This window comes from Lissotriton helveticus, chromosome 5_1, assembly GCF_964261635.1.
Source record: "Lissotriton helveticus chromosome 5_1, aLisHel1.1, whole genome shotgun sequence".
NCBI classification, from domain to species: Eukaryota; Metazoa; Chordata; class Amphibia; order Caudata; family Salamandridae; genus Lissotriton; species Lissotriton helveticus.
Genome location: NC_136065.1, coordinates 496,669,573 through 496,685,233, shown reverse-complemented (window position 1 = coordinate 496,685,233; position 15,661 = coordinate 496,669,573). Strand labels below are relative to the sequence as shown.

Below are 15,661 nucleotides of genomic sequence, written 5' to 3'. Positions count from 1 at the left end.
TCAAGTCCGGAGGGATGGCTTCTTTGGCCGTTCGGTCCTCCAGGACTTTCTGGTGTAGGATTGTATTGGTTCGCAGACCCACCACCGGGGTTGGTATTGCTGGGGTATCTATTCTAAGGTAAGGAATCTAATACTAACCTGTTTCTTTCAGATGAACAAGTTACTTACCTTCGGTAACGATATATCTGTAAGAAACAGTAGTTAGTATTAGATTCCTTACCGCCCCACCCATCCTCCCCGTTCTGCGAACTGATACCTAGGGTTAAGGACATCCCTTTCAGGGCCCTAGTTTCAAATGGCACCAGTGTTGGTTCTCACATGGCTCTGCGTGTTCTGGCGCGGAAAAGCTGTGTACAAAGAACTGACGTCAGCGCGCGGAGGCGGCGTCTATATACTCCAGCGACGTCATCACGGCGCACAACGCCGACGACGGACGCGGAGCCGCAGGGGACGCCTGCAGACGACGCCTACCGACGCGCAGGGGTACTGCTACGCAAAAGTTTCCGGATCCAGACTGACGCCTGGGGATATTCTAAGGTAAGGAATCTAATACTAACTACTGTTTCTTACAGATATATCGTTACCTAAGGTAAGTAACTTGTTCATCTAGCTTGGCTGGGGAATATTCATAAAACATCTTAATTCAAAGATGATAAGTTTGGCTTTACAGGTAAAGAAAATATGTTTTTTTTAATTACAAATTCCAAATGACTTTGTTGCATTTTGATATTCGAAAAACTGCTCAAATTAATAGTGTTTTATCGCCTTTGTTCTCAAGGGTACTTCTAATCCTGAAGCCTACATTTCAATTCTTCCGGACTCCAGTGTTGTGTTCCATTGGCCCCGGAATGATTATGACCAGTTACTGTGTGTTCGACTGATGGATATTCCAAACTGTATTTGGTCTGGTGGCTTTCAAGTTAATAAGAATAACTCTTTTCATATTAATATGAGGTACGTACGGAAATGGCTAGCTTATAAAAGCAATTTCATTGAATCAAGTTTGTTCTTTTGCCATTGCCTTTTTATTTTTCGTTTACATTTTGTTAAAGTATTTTCACTGCTTTTTAGCAAATCGAAACAGAAAAGGAAAGAGGGGAGGAGGTGATCTATGTCAGTGTTCTCTCTTTTGCATAAGAAAGGCACGGTCGGGCTTGGAATTTGGCATCTCAATTCGTGTAGAAGTAGGCAATATGCTGTCTAGAATTGTGGTAAAAAATAATCATGTTTTGTTTCTTGTTCATAGTAAGCTGCTGTAAGCATGTCTGTGATCTGTCCTTGACACGTGAGATCGCATTCTGATTTCAGCGCAAAATCAGTAGGTGAAGACTGGTATGCCATTACAGTTATCATTGGGCCTTACCTCCTGACTTTGCATTCTTTGGCAAAAAAAGTCAAATAAAACTCACAAAAATCAAAGGATATTTACTGAAAAGATGGGTACACAAGCAATGTGTTCTTAAATGTAAATGAAGACTTGTTTTTATATAGTGCCTACTGCTCTGGTCCTACTCTACAGTAGTTCTTGAGCGAGAAAGTGTCACTTCCACACACCACCTAGTGGTACCCAGGTTGTTTTAGGCTTCTGGCCTTGCTGCCATTGTTACTTCTCTTAGCATTTGGGCAACATATTCATGGAAAGTTATAACAGACTGTGCCTTCATGGCTGGAAGTTCCAGTTCTCCAAGGTCTTTCTGAGTTTGAGCAGGTCTACAATGTCATATGTTGTCAATGTTAGCTCTGCCACTCGTAATCAAATTGTGCAGCCACCAATCTTTGGTTTCTGATGGAGTGTCATTTGAAGGTGACTGGTTTTAGAGTACTGGGAGTTACACATGATAAGCATTACCGACCTTGGAAGTTGAAATTTTCTTTTTGTACAAGGCTTTAAGGACCACATATAGCTGCATCAAAGCAAATAGCATGCTGACATTGTGATTAAGGTCTTGGTGGTTACATGAACGGGAAAGAAAAATTCTTGACTGTCTTTCAGAATGTATTTTAGGGAAAACATTTTATTTAAATGTTGTCTTTGAGAAATGTCTTCGTCTGACCATCTTAAATTATAAAGTAATGCAACCAAAGGTTATTAATGAACTATGCGACTTTAAGAGATTTACCTCTATTAGCAAATTAAAAACATTGTAAATATTGGGAAGCATATCAGTCTTTTTATACTACCTCAGCTAACTTTTAAAAACAATTGTTGTGCATACAAACGTACTATGGGCAACAGTTCAGTGGTAAAATACATTTTAAAGCACAAATGTATCCATTAACAGTGATCAAAGGATTTTGGACCACAAAATGTGTGCAAAACTGATTGGAATTTAAAACCAGATAAAAGAAAGTTGCCAGCACTAGATGTAGATGTGTGGAACATGTATTGCAAGTGATGCAGTATAAAGCACACTAGGACAATAACCGGGGAGAGGGTGTGGCCTAACCTCTAGGGCTGTCAACCTCAAATCTGGGGAACCAGCAGTGGCGGCTCCTAGCTATGGCGGAGAAGCTTCGCCCACTGCTTTCAAGCAGTGCGAGAAACAAAAGCTTAAAAGATAATAACTTTCAATTATTATCATTTTATATTTGTGCGGGCGGGCGGGCTGATCTGCTCTTGGAGCATGGGAGGAGTGATTTGCCCACTCCTAAGTGCGCAATGACTGTTTGGTCGGCCCTCTTGGGCCGCCCAAACCAGTCATGTGCACTTTCCCCTTTCTCCATGCAGGCTGCATTAAAGCCTGCATGGAGAACATGCCCACCCCTCCAGCCCCTGGCTGAGCGCCATGTCACAGTGCTCAGACCAATCACAACGCTGGCTGCCTGCTTTCTATTCCTGAAGTCGGAGGCAGGAGAGTAGGAGCAGAGACCTTGGATCTGGCGGCAAGGTTTTTTTGTTTTTTTTCTTTTGCCATGCTTGTGAGATGGGTCCATGATCACAGCTGGACTGGCCCATTGCAACTGTATACATCACATGGCATTTACTTTGAATTGTGTATAAATGCACCCTCATGAATACCAATGCCATTAAAGAGCCAAAAGCCAAAGTTTTTATGTATCTCTTGTGTGAAGAATATCTGACAGACACTTCTAGCTGCATTTCTTACCTTAGAATTTCCCCAGGTGTCAGACTGGATCCAGAAGATTTCCCATGAGCAGTAACCCTGTATGCCAGTATGTGGCATTGATCAGCTCCGCTTGCTCTGCCGCCCCAGAAGTGGCGTCCGCAGCACCTATATAGGTGCCACCCAGACACATTAACATCCGTTCCTTTCTTTCCAGGTCAGCCAGCATTGATCCCGATAACAGCTACCCCATCAGTCACTTTTTGACTGAAGTTTATTTGGACTTTTTCTTGACTTCTTTTGAGGTTTTTTCCTCCTGGGGAGGGAGGGTTGTCCTCCAGGAAGGCCGGCTTCGAGCCCTGCGGCGCCTGTCAACAACCGATGTCAGTGATGGACCCATATCTTGTATTCAGCAAACAAAAAGTAACTGTGGGTCAAAAATCAATCTGTCTACTAACTATGCATCTGACACAAGGAGAATAGTGGTAGAAAAAATATTTGAAAAAGTGACAGGAAGTCAACAGGATACTTTCCAGATGTGAAAAATACCCATCAGTTATCGACCGATACCGCCCTTATCATCATATGGGACCCTTCACACCAGGAAGGGTAGGCGTTGCAACCATTTGTAAGTTTGATATAAATGTGGGTGCCCCAGTGGGCTATAAGTATGTTGGTATGTAGTGATAACTGTAAAGCAATGCATGAGTATAGGTGAAGGTGAAAAAGGTGTGCAAAAGAGTCTAAAATTGGAGAGAGAAGAGGAAAATAAATTAAGTACCTCTCAACTTCCAAGTAAATAAAACCAGTGCGATGATATAGTAGTTTCAACAAATAACTACTATGTATAGTTATAGGTCAACATGTTTCTGCAGTCTAATGGACCCTAGTAGGTGTCCGCTGCTTTGTCAGGACCAGAAGTCGCTACTGCTAAATAAGTGGTGAATAAACAAATATTTAAAAAGATATCACCTGGGTATCCTAGGTGTAGTCATTCTCCTAGCTGGTAATAATAATCCAGATTAGCAGAGTAGTCAAGTCAGATACATAGAAAGAAAAACAAGATACAAACAAACAATCATTAACATTTAGGCACGAACTGTCTCGAATGTTGCCAATGCAGGGTGTCAGATAAACATTCATAACGCTCATCGTGTCATATACATGTACACCAGTTCCTCCTTTCGGACTGCACCTCTCGCTTACCTATTTGGCAGGAGAGAAAGGCTCCACCTCACCTGGCTGCGGCGCAGGTAAACAGAGCACCACTCTAATGAGAAAATGCAAAAGGAGAGAGTCACAAGAACAGGTCAGTTATCACTGACTTCACAGACCCACTCACTCAGGGGGGCGCCCCCAGAAAAAACCTTTTAAAAAGATGTACATGTAACTAATCGGTCATGTACATCTAATAAAAGCCCTTATCACAACTATAAAGGCTCTGAGCGATCCGTAAGTTTGTCATATCACTCTGGAGCATAAGGAACCATTTATGCATTGACTCCGTGTGTCAAGGGCAGTCTTTCTCCGTGAGTTTAATCATTCGAATCCTCATACACTGACATTACGTCATGCTAACTTGACCAATCGGATAGTAGTAGCCCATTACGTGTATGTAGTCATATATTACATTATCCTGTGCCCAATATGTAATGCGACCCTGACATATACCTCATTACTCATTTGGTGAGGATCAGATGCTCACGAAACCGCTTATTGAATGTTTTAGGCGGTCCTTCAATAAATTTTTTACCCAGCTAGTTTCCAGACATGACCATACCGGTCGCGAGCCTTCCCCCAATAGTTGCTAAAATTACAACAAAAATGCTCGTAAGCTGGAAACTGAGCTTAGCGTCCATTCGCATTCACGGTGAAACCCTTTGTGCAACTCCTCTCTAATCAAGCGCTCAACCACAACAAACTCCATCAGCTTGTCATCGGGTTACCGTGACTGCATCAGCCATTGCACTTACCTGACCGTCGGTACTCCGGGCTTCCCTCTCGGCTGTCTCGGGGAGGTACCTGATCGGCCAAACACACCATGTTTTGTCAAAATTACGGCGACGGTGGGGCGTGGTGACGTCGCAAACGTCGTTAGCGTGGACATTCCCAGGCATTATGGGAAATGTAGTTTATTTGTACTACGCTAGCACAATGATGTTTTAAAACGCTTGGAAATGCCCCATGTTTATTATTTTTTATATTAATCGCACCGCTGCTGACAGACAAGTTGGAAGATCAAAGTACCATCTGTATACTGAAATTATATCTGAAAATACATTCATATATTATGCCTTTTCCAATTGCTACAGTGGGATAAAATCAAAGTGTACTGTACTCACATAGGATATCGTAAAAATATCCTTACAAAATGAATGTAGAGATGTCTACAATTACCCAATATTGTTCGTCTGTACTTGGTTTCATGATAAACACTACCTGGCTAGTAGGGATATCAATTTGAAAAATGACCGCTCTATAGAACCAAGAGATTGTCAGTGTTGGTTCCGGTTGGCCATTGGAAATGTCAGATGGAAAAGTGGCCGCACTGTGAAATGAAGGGATTGTTAGATTGATGTAGAACAATCTAAATGAGGGGCACTGACACAGTTTATATCTCATTGGTGTGAAAGTCATCGCCTCCGAGGGGTACATCACGTGGGTCCCCACGTGGGAATCTCTATAACGACATCCAAGGAATGTCTTCATTCAGACCCTCTTTATCTGTATTCAACTTGTATATCCATGTTTGCTCTTTCTTAAATAGATATTTACTCACATCAGCTACCTGTGCTGGAATCAAGGGCTGCTCAATAACTGTCCAAACAAAATCAGTAGGGGCATGGCCCACGTCTAGGAAATGGTTCGTCAGGCGAGTTGCCTGTTTCCGGCATCTGATGGTACTTTTGTGCTCGGAAATGCGGATTTTTACCTTCCTGTCATGCCTACATACTTGAGGTGACACGGACTAGTTATTAAGTATATCAAATTGTGGCTATTGCAATTGGTGAAGCGTCTCTGATGCCAGGGGCGATCACTCCCAATATCAATACTGGTTTACCGGGAGGTTTGAGGACAAGCAGCACAGCTCCCTCAGGGGTGATGTCCCTCTACTGCCGGCAGATCTCAGATAGTTCCAACTGCACGTACACCCTCAGTCTTCGGTCTCGTATGTACCAGTTGATCTTTGAAATTCTTGCCACGTTTGAAAGCAAACAAGGGCAAAGGTAAGTTGTCTGATCCTGTATTCAAAATGGCCCAATGTTTTTTTACTATCTTTTGTATACTGTTGGATTGGGTACAAAAGGTATTAACGCATGTGTAGGAAGGTAGATCCCTGACTATGGTTGCCCCCAACTTTTTGCCTGGTGTTTTGCTGGTTTTCTGACTTAGTTGACCTGGGGCCCTGCTATTCAGGACCCCAGGCCTACTGCTCTCTCTGTAAAATGGATTCCATGTACCTTAGGTACATATCTAAATTGGATACTGAGTCACCTTATCAGTCCCTGTACAGTGTACCTTAGGTACCCAGGGCATAGGTGTACCCAGGGCCTACCAGGGGCTGCAGCATGTATTATGCCACCCCTGGCTGGCCATCCAAATCTGACACAACTGGCTGCTTGACAGCTGGGGCAAGGTGGTGTAATCACCCTTTGCTTTAGATATAGTATACCTATATCTAACCCTAAAATGGACACACAGATCTCCTATCAGTCACTCCTATGGCAGGCCTTAACAATCCTGAAGGCAGAGTGCTTGGAATCGTGTGAGATGGTGCTCTGGCATGAGCTGAGCCTGTCTGCGGCTTTGGGGATCTATCCCTTAGCCGTTTCCATGATATCGCATACCATATACTCTTAAGTGCATTATAATCCTCGCGGTTATATGCCAACTCTGGTATCGCTTTATCAAAACATGTCGAGTAAGGTGTCATACGAATTGGAATACTAACCCCTCGCCAATTCTGGCGACGGGGTTAGCATTCCACCCTTCTAGAGGGACACAACATGCATGTAACCTATAACCCGGTTAAAAGTCAGACAGAGCCTTAGCATCCACAAAATGGATGCTGCCACCGCGACACAAGTCTGCCCTCCTGCTGCTGGGAGTCCTCCCAGAGCAGGAGATAAGGACAAAGGGTTTCCTGCCAGGGGCGGTGCCAGCACCGTCCCAGACAGGGTTTTGTGTATTGTAGGTAGGCAGGGCTTCAGAGGAAGGTGACTGCACGTGGCACCCCGGTGCTCACTGTGCATAGGCTGGCTTAAACCAGTTCCAGGGACACTCCAGACCCTGTGCTGGGGAAAAGCCCGCCAAGGAAGTGGGTGTAACCACCCCCCTCCTGGTCCCACCCCTAGGGCAGGACTTAGTCGCGTGCCAGCCCCCTTTTCCAAGATAAAGGTAGAGACTGGCCCCCTTCCAAATCAGATCATCTTTGGAATCAAGATACCACTTTCCACGAAAGGACTTCACGATTTCTTCCTCAAGATTCTCCCTTGTGGCTAAGGAGTAGTCACCCTGCATCCGCAGGCACCATCTAAGAACACTGCGGTCTGCTGCACGTCCTTCCTCCGGAATCCGACTGCCCAGCTCGACGAGACCCGGCTTCCCTGGCACCTCTGACCTCTACCCACCTCTACAGCACAGCTGAGAACCGTGGGTGCGACGAGACCTCGAGGGACCGGCCATCGCCAAGACTGCACGACTTCTGCACAGCAAGCCCACCGAGTAATTTCCTGGTGAGTGCTTTGGGGTCCGAGAAGCCCCCACCCTGAGCAGCTCCAACACCGAAGAGCAGCCCCCCAGCATCTCCACGATCGGCGTGGGGCCCTTCTGCTTTTTGCTGCTCACCGCGTTGTTTGGCTACTAGCCCGCTGGCTTGTGGCCTTCCGAACGACGCCCGACGACAACACTGCTGCTGGTCTGGTTGCTCCAGACTGGCCCTTGCTTCCCTCCATCGGAGAAGTACCCTGGACCCTCCTGGTCCGGCTAAGACGCCATTTTAGGTCCACCGCGTGGGCCTTGCATTTGCCAAGACTTGTTGCCCAATCCTGGGTCCAGCGACGTCGACAGCAAGAACCTTCGTGGGACAGCTCGCACCTCCATCCTGGTCGCCGACAACGCCTCCTGGTCCGAGAGACTGCAGAGCCCAGCAGCGCCCACTCACCTGACTGCGGTGACTTCGCCCGGTGCCATCCTGGTGCCCACTTAATCACTGGCTAGTGATTCAAGAACTTGGTCCCCTCTGCTTTCAGGTTTCCTTCTTCCTTGATCCAGGCTTGGATCCATCGAACTTTCCTTCACTGGTCGCCTGCCAGCAACTTCCTTCTTCCAGGCTCCTGGTCCGGCAACGAGATTCCCGACGTCTTTTCAGACCTATGCAGCTGCAGCCCCTGGGCTAGGTAACTTCGGCACTTCGGTGTCCCAGCATAGCCTCACTATCCAAGGGTCAGGATCCACTGTCGTTTTCTCCCTACCAGGTCGGGTTCGCCCGTGAACACTAACTTTGCCTTTACTAGCTTCCATAGACTTTGTCCCGCATCCCGCGTGAGAGTGCACACTCTGCACCCGAGTCCCCTAGGTCTCCTAGAAGTAATCTAACGATTCCCTAGTCAAGTCCTAGCGATTCCAAAGCCTATTAGTACTGTACTTACCTGCTAGTAATCTCGCATTCCACTTTTAGAGTATATGGTTTTTCGTGCCCCTCGGGCATTTGTGTATAACGTGCTAACTTAAGTATTTTCATAAGAGTTTTGTTGTGTGCTTAGCACCCTGTCCTCATAAAGAGTACAGGGTTGTTGTGATTCTAATAAATACATTGTTTATTTTCATAACACTTGTGTGGTGTCCTTTCACTTGTGGTAAATAAATAATTAATTACCGGTACTATTTTTCAGGATACTCATACAAATAGATAGCTCAATAAATAAGAGTCAAGATACGAGGTAGCTAGAGTATACAGGCTTTAATTAAGCATAAAGGACTGGAACAGGACAGCCTGTACGGGGATGGGATGGCAGCTGCCTGGGGCAGGGACAAAGGAGCGCGCTGGCTTTTAATAACAGTGCACAAGTATATATAGTTAAAACAAAACACATGGTATTCAATACAATAGGCGTAGCAGTAGGCGGAGTTTGTAGCAGTCGCGAAAGATAAGGCATAAAGTGGGTGTAACAAGAGGTGTGTACAGGGCGTATACATAGACATGTGATGTAAACGTAACAGAAGTGTCATAAACGGGGCGGAAACATGGAGGGGGCTACCTGAGGAGCTGGGACCTCTAACCTAGTGGTGCGCGCAAACTGACAATGACGTGTTACCAGGAGGACTGGGGGCTATGACTTCTGCACTAGAAGAGGAGATGAAAAGTCTGGAGTGTCAGGGCGACATGTACCTAAAGCCTATCTAGTATCTAGTGTTTAGGGAACATGTTGATAGAATCCAAAAGTTATCAGGGCAAAGGCTAACAGACTCTAAGACTGGTGCATACATTATTCTACATGTAGTGCGGGTGCAAGGAATATTCTATGAATATTAATACAGTATTTCTCTTACATGGAGACATTAAGGCTAGACCATGACGGAAACTATTGATGCGATTCAGTAGCTTAGGAATGCAGAGAAGGAGGGCTGGACTGATAACTAGAATCATAACATACTCTTGGCAGACTGGGAGGCAGAGCCAGGCCGAGCCGGGCACTGCGAGGCAGGAAGTAAGTGAAGGGTCAGGGATGCAGGTGGGGGCTGTATCGCTCCTCGGAGAGGGTTCAGGAGACAGGAGCTGAATCTGAGTCCGGGCCCTTTTGAGGCCTAGAAACGGGGACTTTTCAGTGAATTAACGTGCACACTGTGAAACGTGGCAACGTAGCTTTACATAGGCCTGATATTCGTTGTATTCACGAAGACTGGAAACTGGCATACTAGAGATGGACACAACTGGAATTGCGTCTTTACTTGATCATAAGGGAAATACATATGCATATTAATCATGCACATATAACATAAGGTGGGGAACACGTAGGGACACAGAACATGGCAAAATTTACTTTTCCACATTCCCTCCTTGTCACTACGTTTCCATCAGGAAACATCAATATTCATGATACCATCTATCATTTCATACAGTATCATTTGCTCATCTCGAATTGTCTTGGAACGGGATCTAGAGCGGGACTTAGGACTAGGAATACAGGATGTAGCACAAATGCCGCAAATCGCAGGGCCACATTGTAAACAGAGGCAGCAACTGAATATGATCATTACTGCAATACCTAGGAATGACAATACTTTCCATCCCCAGGCAGATATGATACTCCAGAGCCAACCGGACCATGTCCAGGTGCCTGGATTCTGGTGTAACTGATGGGCAATTTTATGAAGTCTGGTTATAGCTGAAAAAACAGACGGCGCGTTATTAGGAATGAAAATGCAGCAACTAGATCCGATGACTCTACATGCTCCTCCTCTATCGGCCAGTATGACGTCAAGAACGAGACGATTTTGGAGCACGATAAATCTCATAGCAGATTGTTCTTCGGTTAAGTTACCTAGAGCAGAAGTAGTCTCATTCACTACTGCTTCAAGGGTTCTGGTTAGCCTACGTATTAACTTACTATTCTGGATAGGGCCTATAAAGAAGAAAAAACCTTTATTGAAGTCTGTATACTGTTCTAGAGCAGTTTCAGTTTGATCGACAATTGGGGACTCAATCTCCCTTCTATGTCTAACGTGTACTAGATGTGTGTTTCTGTGATAATCAGATGGTGCTAGAAAAACTGGTGGCAGTAGGAAGGCAATATAACATGTTCCATCCCAATCGAGGGGCAGACGAACATATGCGGTCTGACCACAAACAAAATAAGAATGACGTGAAGCTTTGAAAATAGATTTCCCACTGTCACTATACTCGACAGTAGTAGTACAATCACTATGTCCTACATGTGCGGAACCATTATTTCTGACACATAATTCGCCTTTGACTGGGAGTACTGAAATAGCAGGTAAGTCTGGAGTAGTATCAGACTGAACATTCAATACCATAAAATTCGAAGAATAATTACCTAAATTATAAACTTCATTTTCTAGATCTAACCCTGTTCTATGGGGGAGACCTTGCTTGTCTGGAAAACATGTTCTATTCAGAAGGGACATATCATTCGAGGATGACGTTAACATGGACCATGCTCCACACGAACCATTATGTGAAAACGGATAAGGAAAGAGTGGCAGAACTCCCTTCGGTGTCTGGAAAGGGGGGAGTCGACCACACACCCAACAATTAGTAGCATTGCTGGTCTGGTGTGAATAGTGTAACATTCTAATAAATGTATTATTTCTCATAGCAAGACGATAGGATAACTCGTGAGGAGGCAGATCACTAAATGTGTGCTCTACTGTAGCATTAGCAAACTTATTTACATGAGAAATTGGAAAACATAAATGAAATGCATAACTTGTGCAGGTAACCATCAAACTCAAAAACAATATAAAACTTAGAAAAACGATACATCTGATAGAGTTTTGACTAACTCTCTCACTATGGGGGTCTATCTCATACATGTCAGAAACCTGTCTAACCGCTTCACCCGAGGGGGACTTAGACAATTAAACTGGCTGACTTATTTTACTAGACCGGAGCTTTAATTTATACTCCTGCTGCGGAGTTCTCTCTAACAGAGGAACTTTTAGTTCTGGATTTGAATGAATGTCTGATTTAGAGTCTGGTTTCAGGTAGTCCTTTGAAATGGAAATGTCTGTAGAAATGTCATTAAAAATCTTGTTTCTGAGTCCGTGAAATTTCTTGACATGAGACAGATGGACCCAACCCTTACGGCCCTCCAACTTCACGGCCGTACGGGTGGTCAGAAGGACTAGTTTCGGTTCTTTCCAGCGAGGCTCCAGCGGACTTGAACGATCAAAGTTCCGTATTAAAACCAAATCCCCAGGAAGGACCTCATGCGGTTTTACTTCAGTATTGTCTGGAAATGCAGCGGCAACCTGTGAACGACAAGAGTGTAGGGCAGACATCAAGGAAGCTAGGTAATCTGTCAGCATATTACTGGAAACATCTGTAATACTGCGGGGTCTAGGTGTACCCCACATGTTTGGGGGGCGGCCGAATACGACCTCATAAGGGGACAGACCTGATCTGGAATGTGCAACCATGCGCATGAAGAATAAAGCAACTGGCAGGGCTACTAGCCAGTCTACACCTTTCTCTTTACATGTCTTAGCAATACGGATTTTCAATGTCTGGTTATGTCTCTCTACGAGACCTGCTGCTTCAGGATGGCGTACACAATGGAACTTCCACTGGTACCCTAACAAAAGGGAAACATGCTTCATGAGCTCAGATGAGAATGGCTGGCCGTTATCAGAATACACGACCCTAGGGAGTCCATAACGGGGGAAGAATTCACGAACCAACTGCCTGGCAGTGGTCGCTGCTGTGTAATCTGGAACTGGATATGCTTCTGTCCACCTGGACAAAGCGCATACAACTACGAGGACATACTTGAAACCTCGACATCGCTCCATCTGAATATAATCCATCTGGAGGACTTCAAAAGGGTGGTCAGGAGGCTGGAATCCACCTTGTTCCACCGGGACACTTTTACCTGGATTGAACTGGCAACATATCATACAGGTACGGACTTTCTGCTTGGCTGCAGCTCGTAAGTGCTTGTTAAACCAAAGGTTCTGGATACTGTCTAACATAGCTTTTTCTCCTAGATGTGCTGGACTATGTGCGGTATTAATAATGACTTGAACCATAGAGTCGGGGAGAAACCATGTGGCTTTTCCCTTCGTCACCCATCCCTGATCTGTCTGGACCCCTCCTTGTTCGGACCATTTCCTGATTTCTTCAGGAGTAGCATGTAACTGTATGTCTATGACATCTTGTGTAGGGTCCTTAACTGTCATACAAGTAGTCTGTTCTGGAGTGGATGTCTGTGTCTTGTTAACTGGAATGTCTGGTGTCTGAGCTGTAAGCTTGGCTGTTCGATCTGCTAGATCGTTACCTTGGGAAATGATGTCAGTAACTTTCGTATGTGCTTTGCACTTCATGATAGCGATAGCTGTCGGTAAATGTATCGCATCTAACAGAGCTTGAATGAGGAGACCATGCTGAATCTTGGTTCCATGAGAAGTCATGAAACCTCTCTCCTGCCAGAGCACTCCGAAGTCGTGTACGACTCCGAATGCGTAACGTGAATCTGTATATATGTTTACTTTCAGGTTCTTGGCACGTATGCAGGCTTGGGTCAGAGCAACTAGCTCTGCTGCTTGAGCAGACAGGGTGTCAATACGGTGTGTTTCAATAACTTCTGTGTCAGTAGTCACTGCATACGCGGCTACTAGTTCTCCTGTACTAGTTCTCATACATGAACCATCCACATAAAGTGTCAGGTCGGGATTAGGTAATGCAATGTCTGTCAGGTCTTGTCTTGGCTTAGTCATGGTGTTAACAACTTCCACACAGTCATGTGTGGCGGGATTTGAAGTAACTGACTGTAACAGTGTAGCAGGATTTAGAACGTTGCAGCGTCTGATTTCTATGTGTGGCTGGAACAATGTCAGTTCATATGTGGTAAATAAATAAATAATACCTCTCTTTTTGACTAGACATATATCATAACAGATAGCTCAATAAATAAGAGTCAAGATTCGAGGTAGTAGGAGTTTTGCAGGTTTAATACAGCATAAGGACAGGAACAGGACAACCTGCATAGGAATAGGGTGACAGGGCCCAGCAGCTGCTGGGGCTGGATCTGGGATGAGCGCGCTGACTTTTAATAACAATACATGAGCATATATACATAACGCAAACACATAGCATTACATTGCAGTAGGCGTAGCAGTGGGTGGAGCAGAAGGCGTGACGCGTAGCAGTCGCGAAAGATAAGGGCGAAAGTAGGTGTAACTGGGCGTATACATGGACATGTGATGCAAACGTAACAGAATATGTCATGAATGGGGCGGAAACCATGGAGGGGGCTACCTAAGGAGCCGGGACCTCTAACCTGATGGTGCGCGCAAACTAGCAATGACGTATCACTAGGAGAAGCTGGGGGCTATGAACTCTGTGCTAGGAGCAGAGACTGAAGTCTGGAGAGTCAGGGCGACATGTACCTAAACAGTATCTAGTATCTGATGTTTAGAGAACATGTTGATATAAACTAGAAGTCAGGAGAGGAAAGGCTAACTTGATTCTAAGACTGGACCATGCATTATTCTACATGTAGTGCGTGATGAAGAATATTAAATGACCATTAAATGCAGTATTTCTCTAACGTGGAGACGTGAAGGCTAGACAATGACGGAAACTATTGATGCAGTTCAGTAGCTTAGGAATGCAGAGAAGGAGGACTGAACTGATAACTGGAATCATAACATATTCTTGGCAGACTCAGAGACTGAGCCAGGCTGGACCGGGCACTGCGAGGCAGGAAGTAAGTGAAGGGTCGAGGATACAGGTGGGGGCTGTATCGCTCCTCAGCGAGGCTTCAGGAGACAGGAGCTGAATCTGGTGTCCAGGCCCTTTTGAGGCCTAGAAACGGGGACTTTATAATAGAATAACGTGCACACTGAGAAACGTGGCAACGTAGCTTTACATAGGCCTGATATTCGTAGTATTCACGAGGACTGGAAACTGGCATACTAGAGGTGGACACAACTGTAATTGCGTCATTAATCGAACATGGGGAATGCATATGCATATTTAATCATACACACATAACATATGATGGATGACACGTAGGGACACAGAACATGGCAAAATTTACTTTTCCACATTCCCTCCTTGTCACTACGTTTCCATCAGGAAACATCAATATTCATGATACCATCTATCATTTCATACAGTATCATTTGCTCGTCTCGAATTATCCTGGAACGGGATGTAGAACGGGGCTTGGGACTAGGAATACAAGAGGTAGCACAAATGCCGCAAATCGCAGGGCCACATTGTATACAGAGGCAGCAGCTGAATATGATCGCTACTGAAATACCTAGAAAGGACAATATTTTCCATCCCCAGGCGGAAATTATATTCCAGAACCAACCGGACCATGTCCAGGTGCCTGGATCTTGGTGTATCAGATGGGCAATTTTATGGAGTCTGGTTATAGCTGAATAAACAGACGGCGCGTTATTTGGAATGAAAATGCAGCAACTATATCCGATGACTCTACAGGCCCCGCCCCTATCGGCCAGTATGACGTCAAGGACGAGACGATTCTGTAAAACGACAAATCTCATAGCAGATTGCTCTTCGGTTAAGTTACCTAGAGCAGAGGCAGTCTCATTTACTACAGCTTCGAGGGTTCTGGTTAACCTACGGATCAGTTTACTATTCTGGATAGGTCCTATAAAGAAGAAGAAACCTCTGTTGAAATCTGTATACTGTTCTAGAGCAGTTTCAGTATAATCGACAATTGGGGACTCCCTTTTATGTCTAATGTGTACTAGATGTGTATTCCTATGATAATCAGGTGGGGCTAGAAAAACTGGTGGCAGTAGGAAGGCAATGTAACAGGTTCCCTCCCAATCGAGGGGCAGACGAACATATGCGGTTTGACCACAAATAAAATAAGAAT

At 45.0% G+C, this 15,661-nt stretch overlaps 1 protein-coding gene across 2 annotated transcripts in view; it reads left to right on the top strand.

The window, feature by feature from the left end:
• The window catches only part of VPS13D (vacuolar protein sorting 13 homolog D), a 2,979,414-nt gene that overhangs the window by 1,969,526 nt on the left and 994,227 nt on the right, over positions 1 to 15,661 (top strand). For both annotated transcript variants that reach the window (XM_078642819.1, XM_078642818.1), the window contains one exon: positions 779 to 954. In XM_078642819.1, the coding sequence (XP_078498945.1) occupies positions 779 to 954 (176 nt within the window). The remainder of the gene's footprint in view (positions 1 to 778; positions 955 to 15,661) is intronic.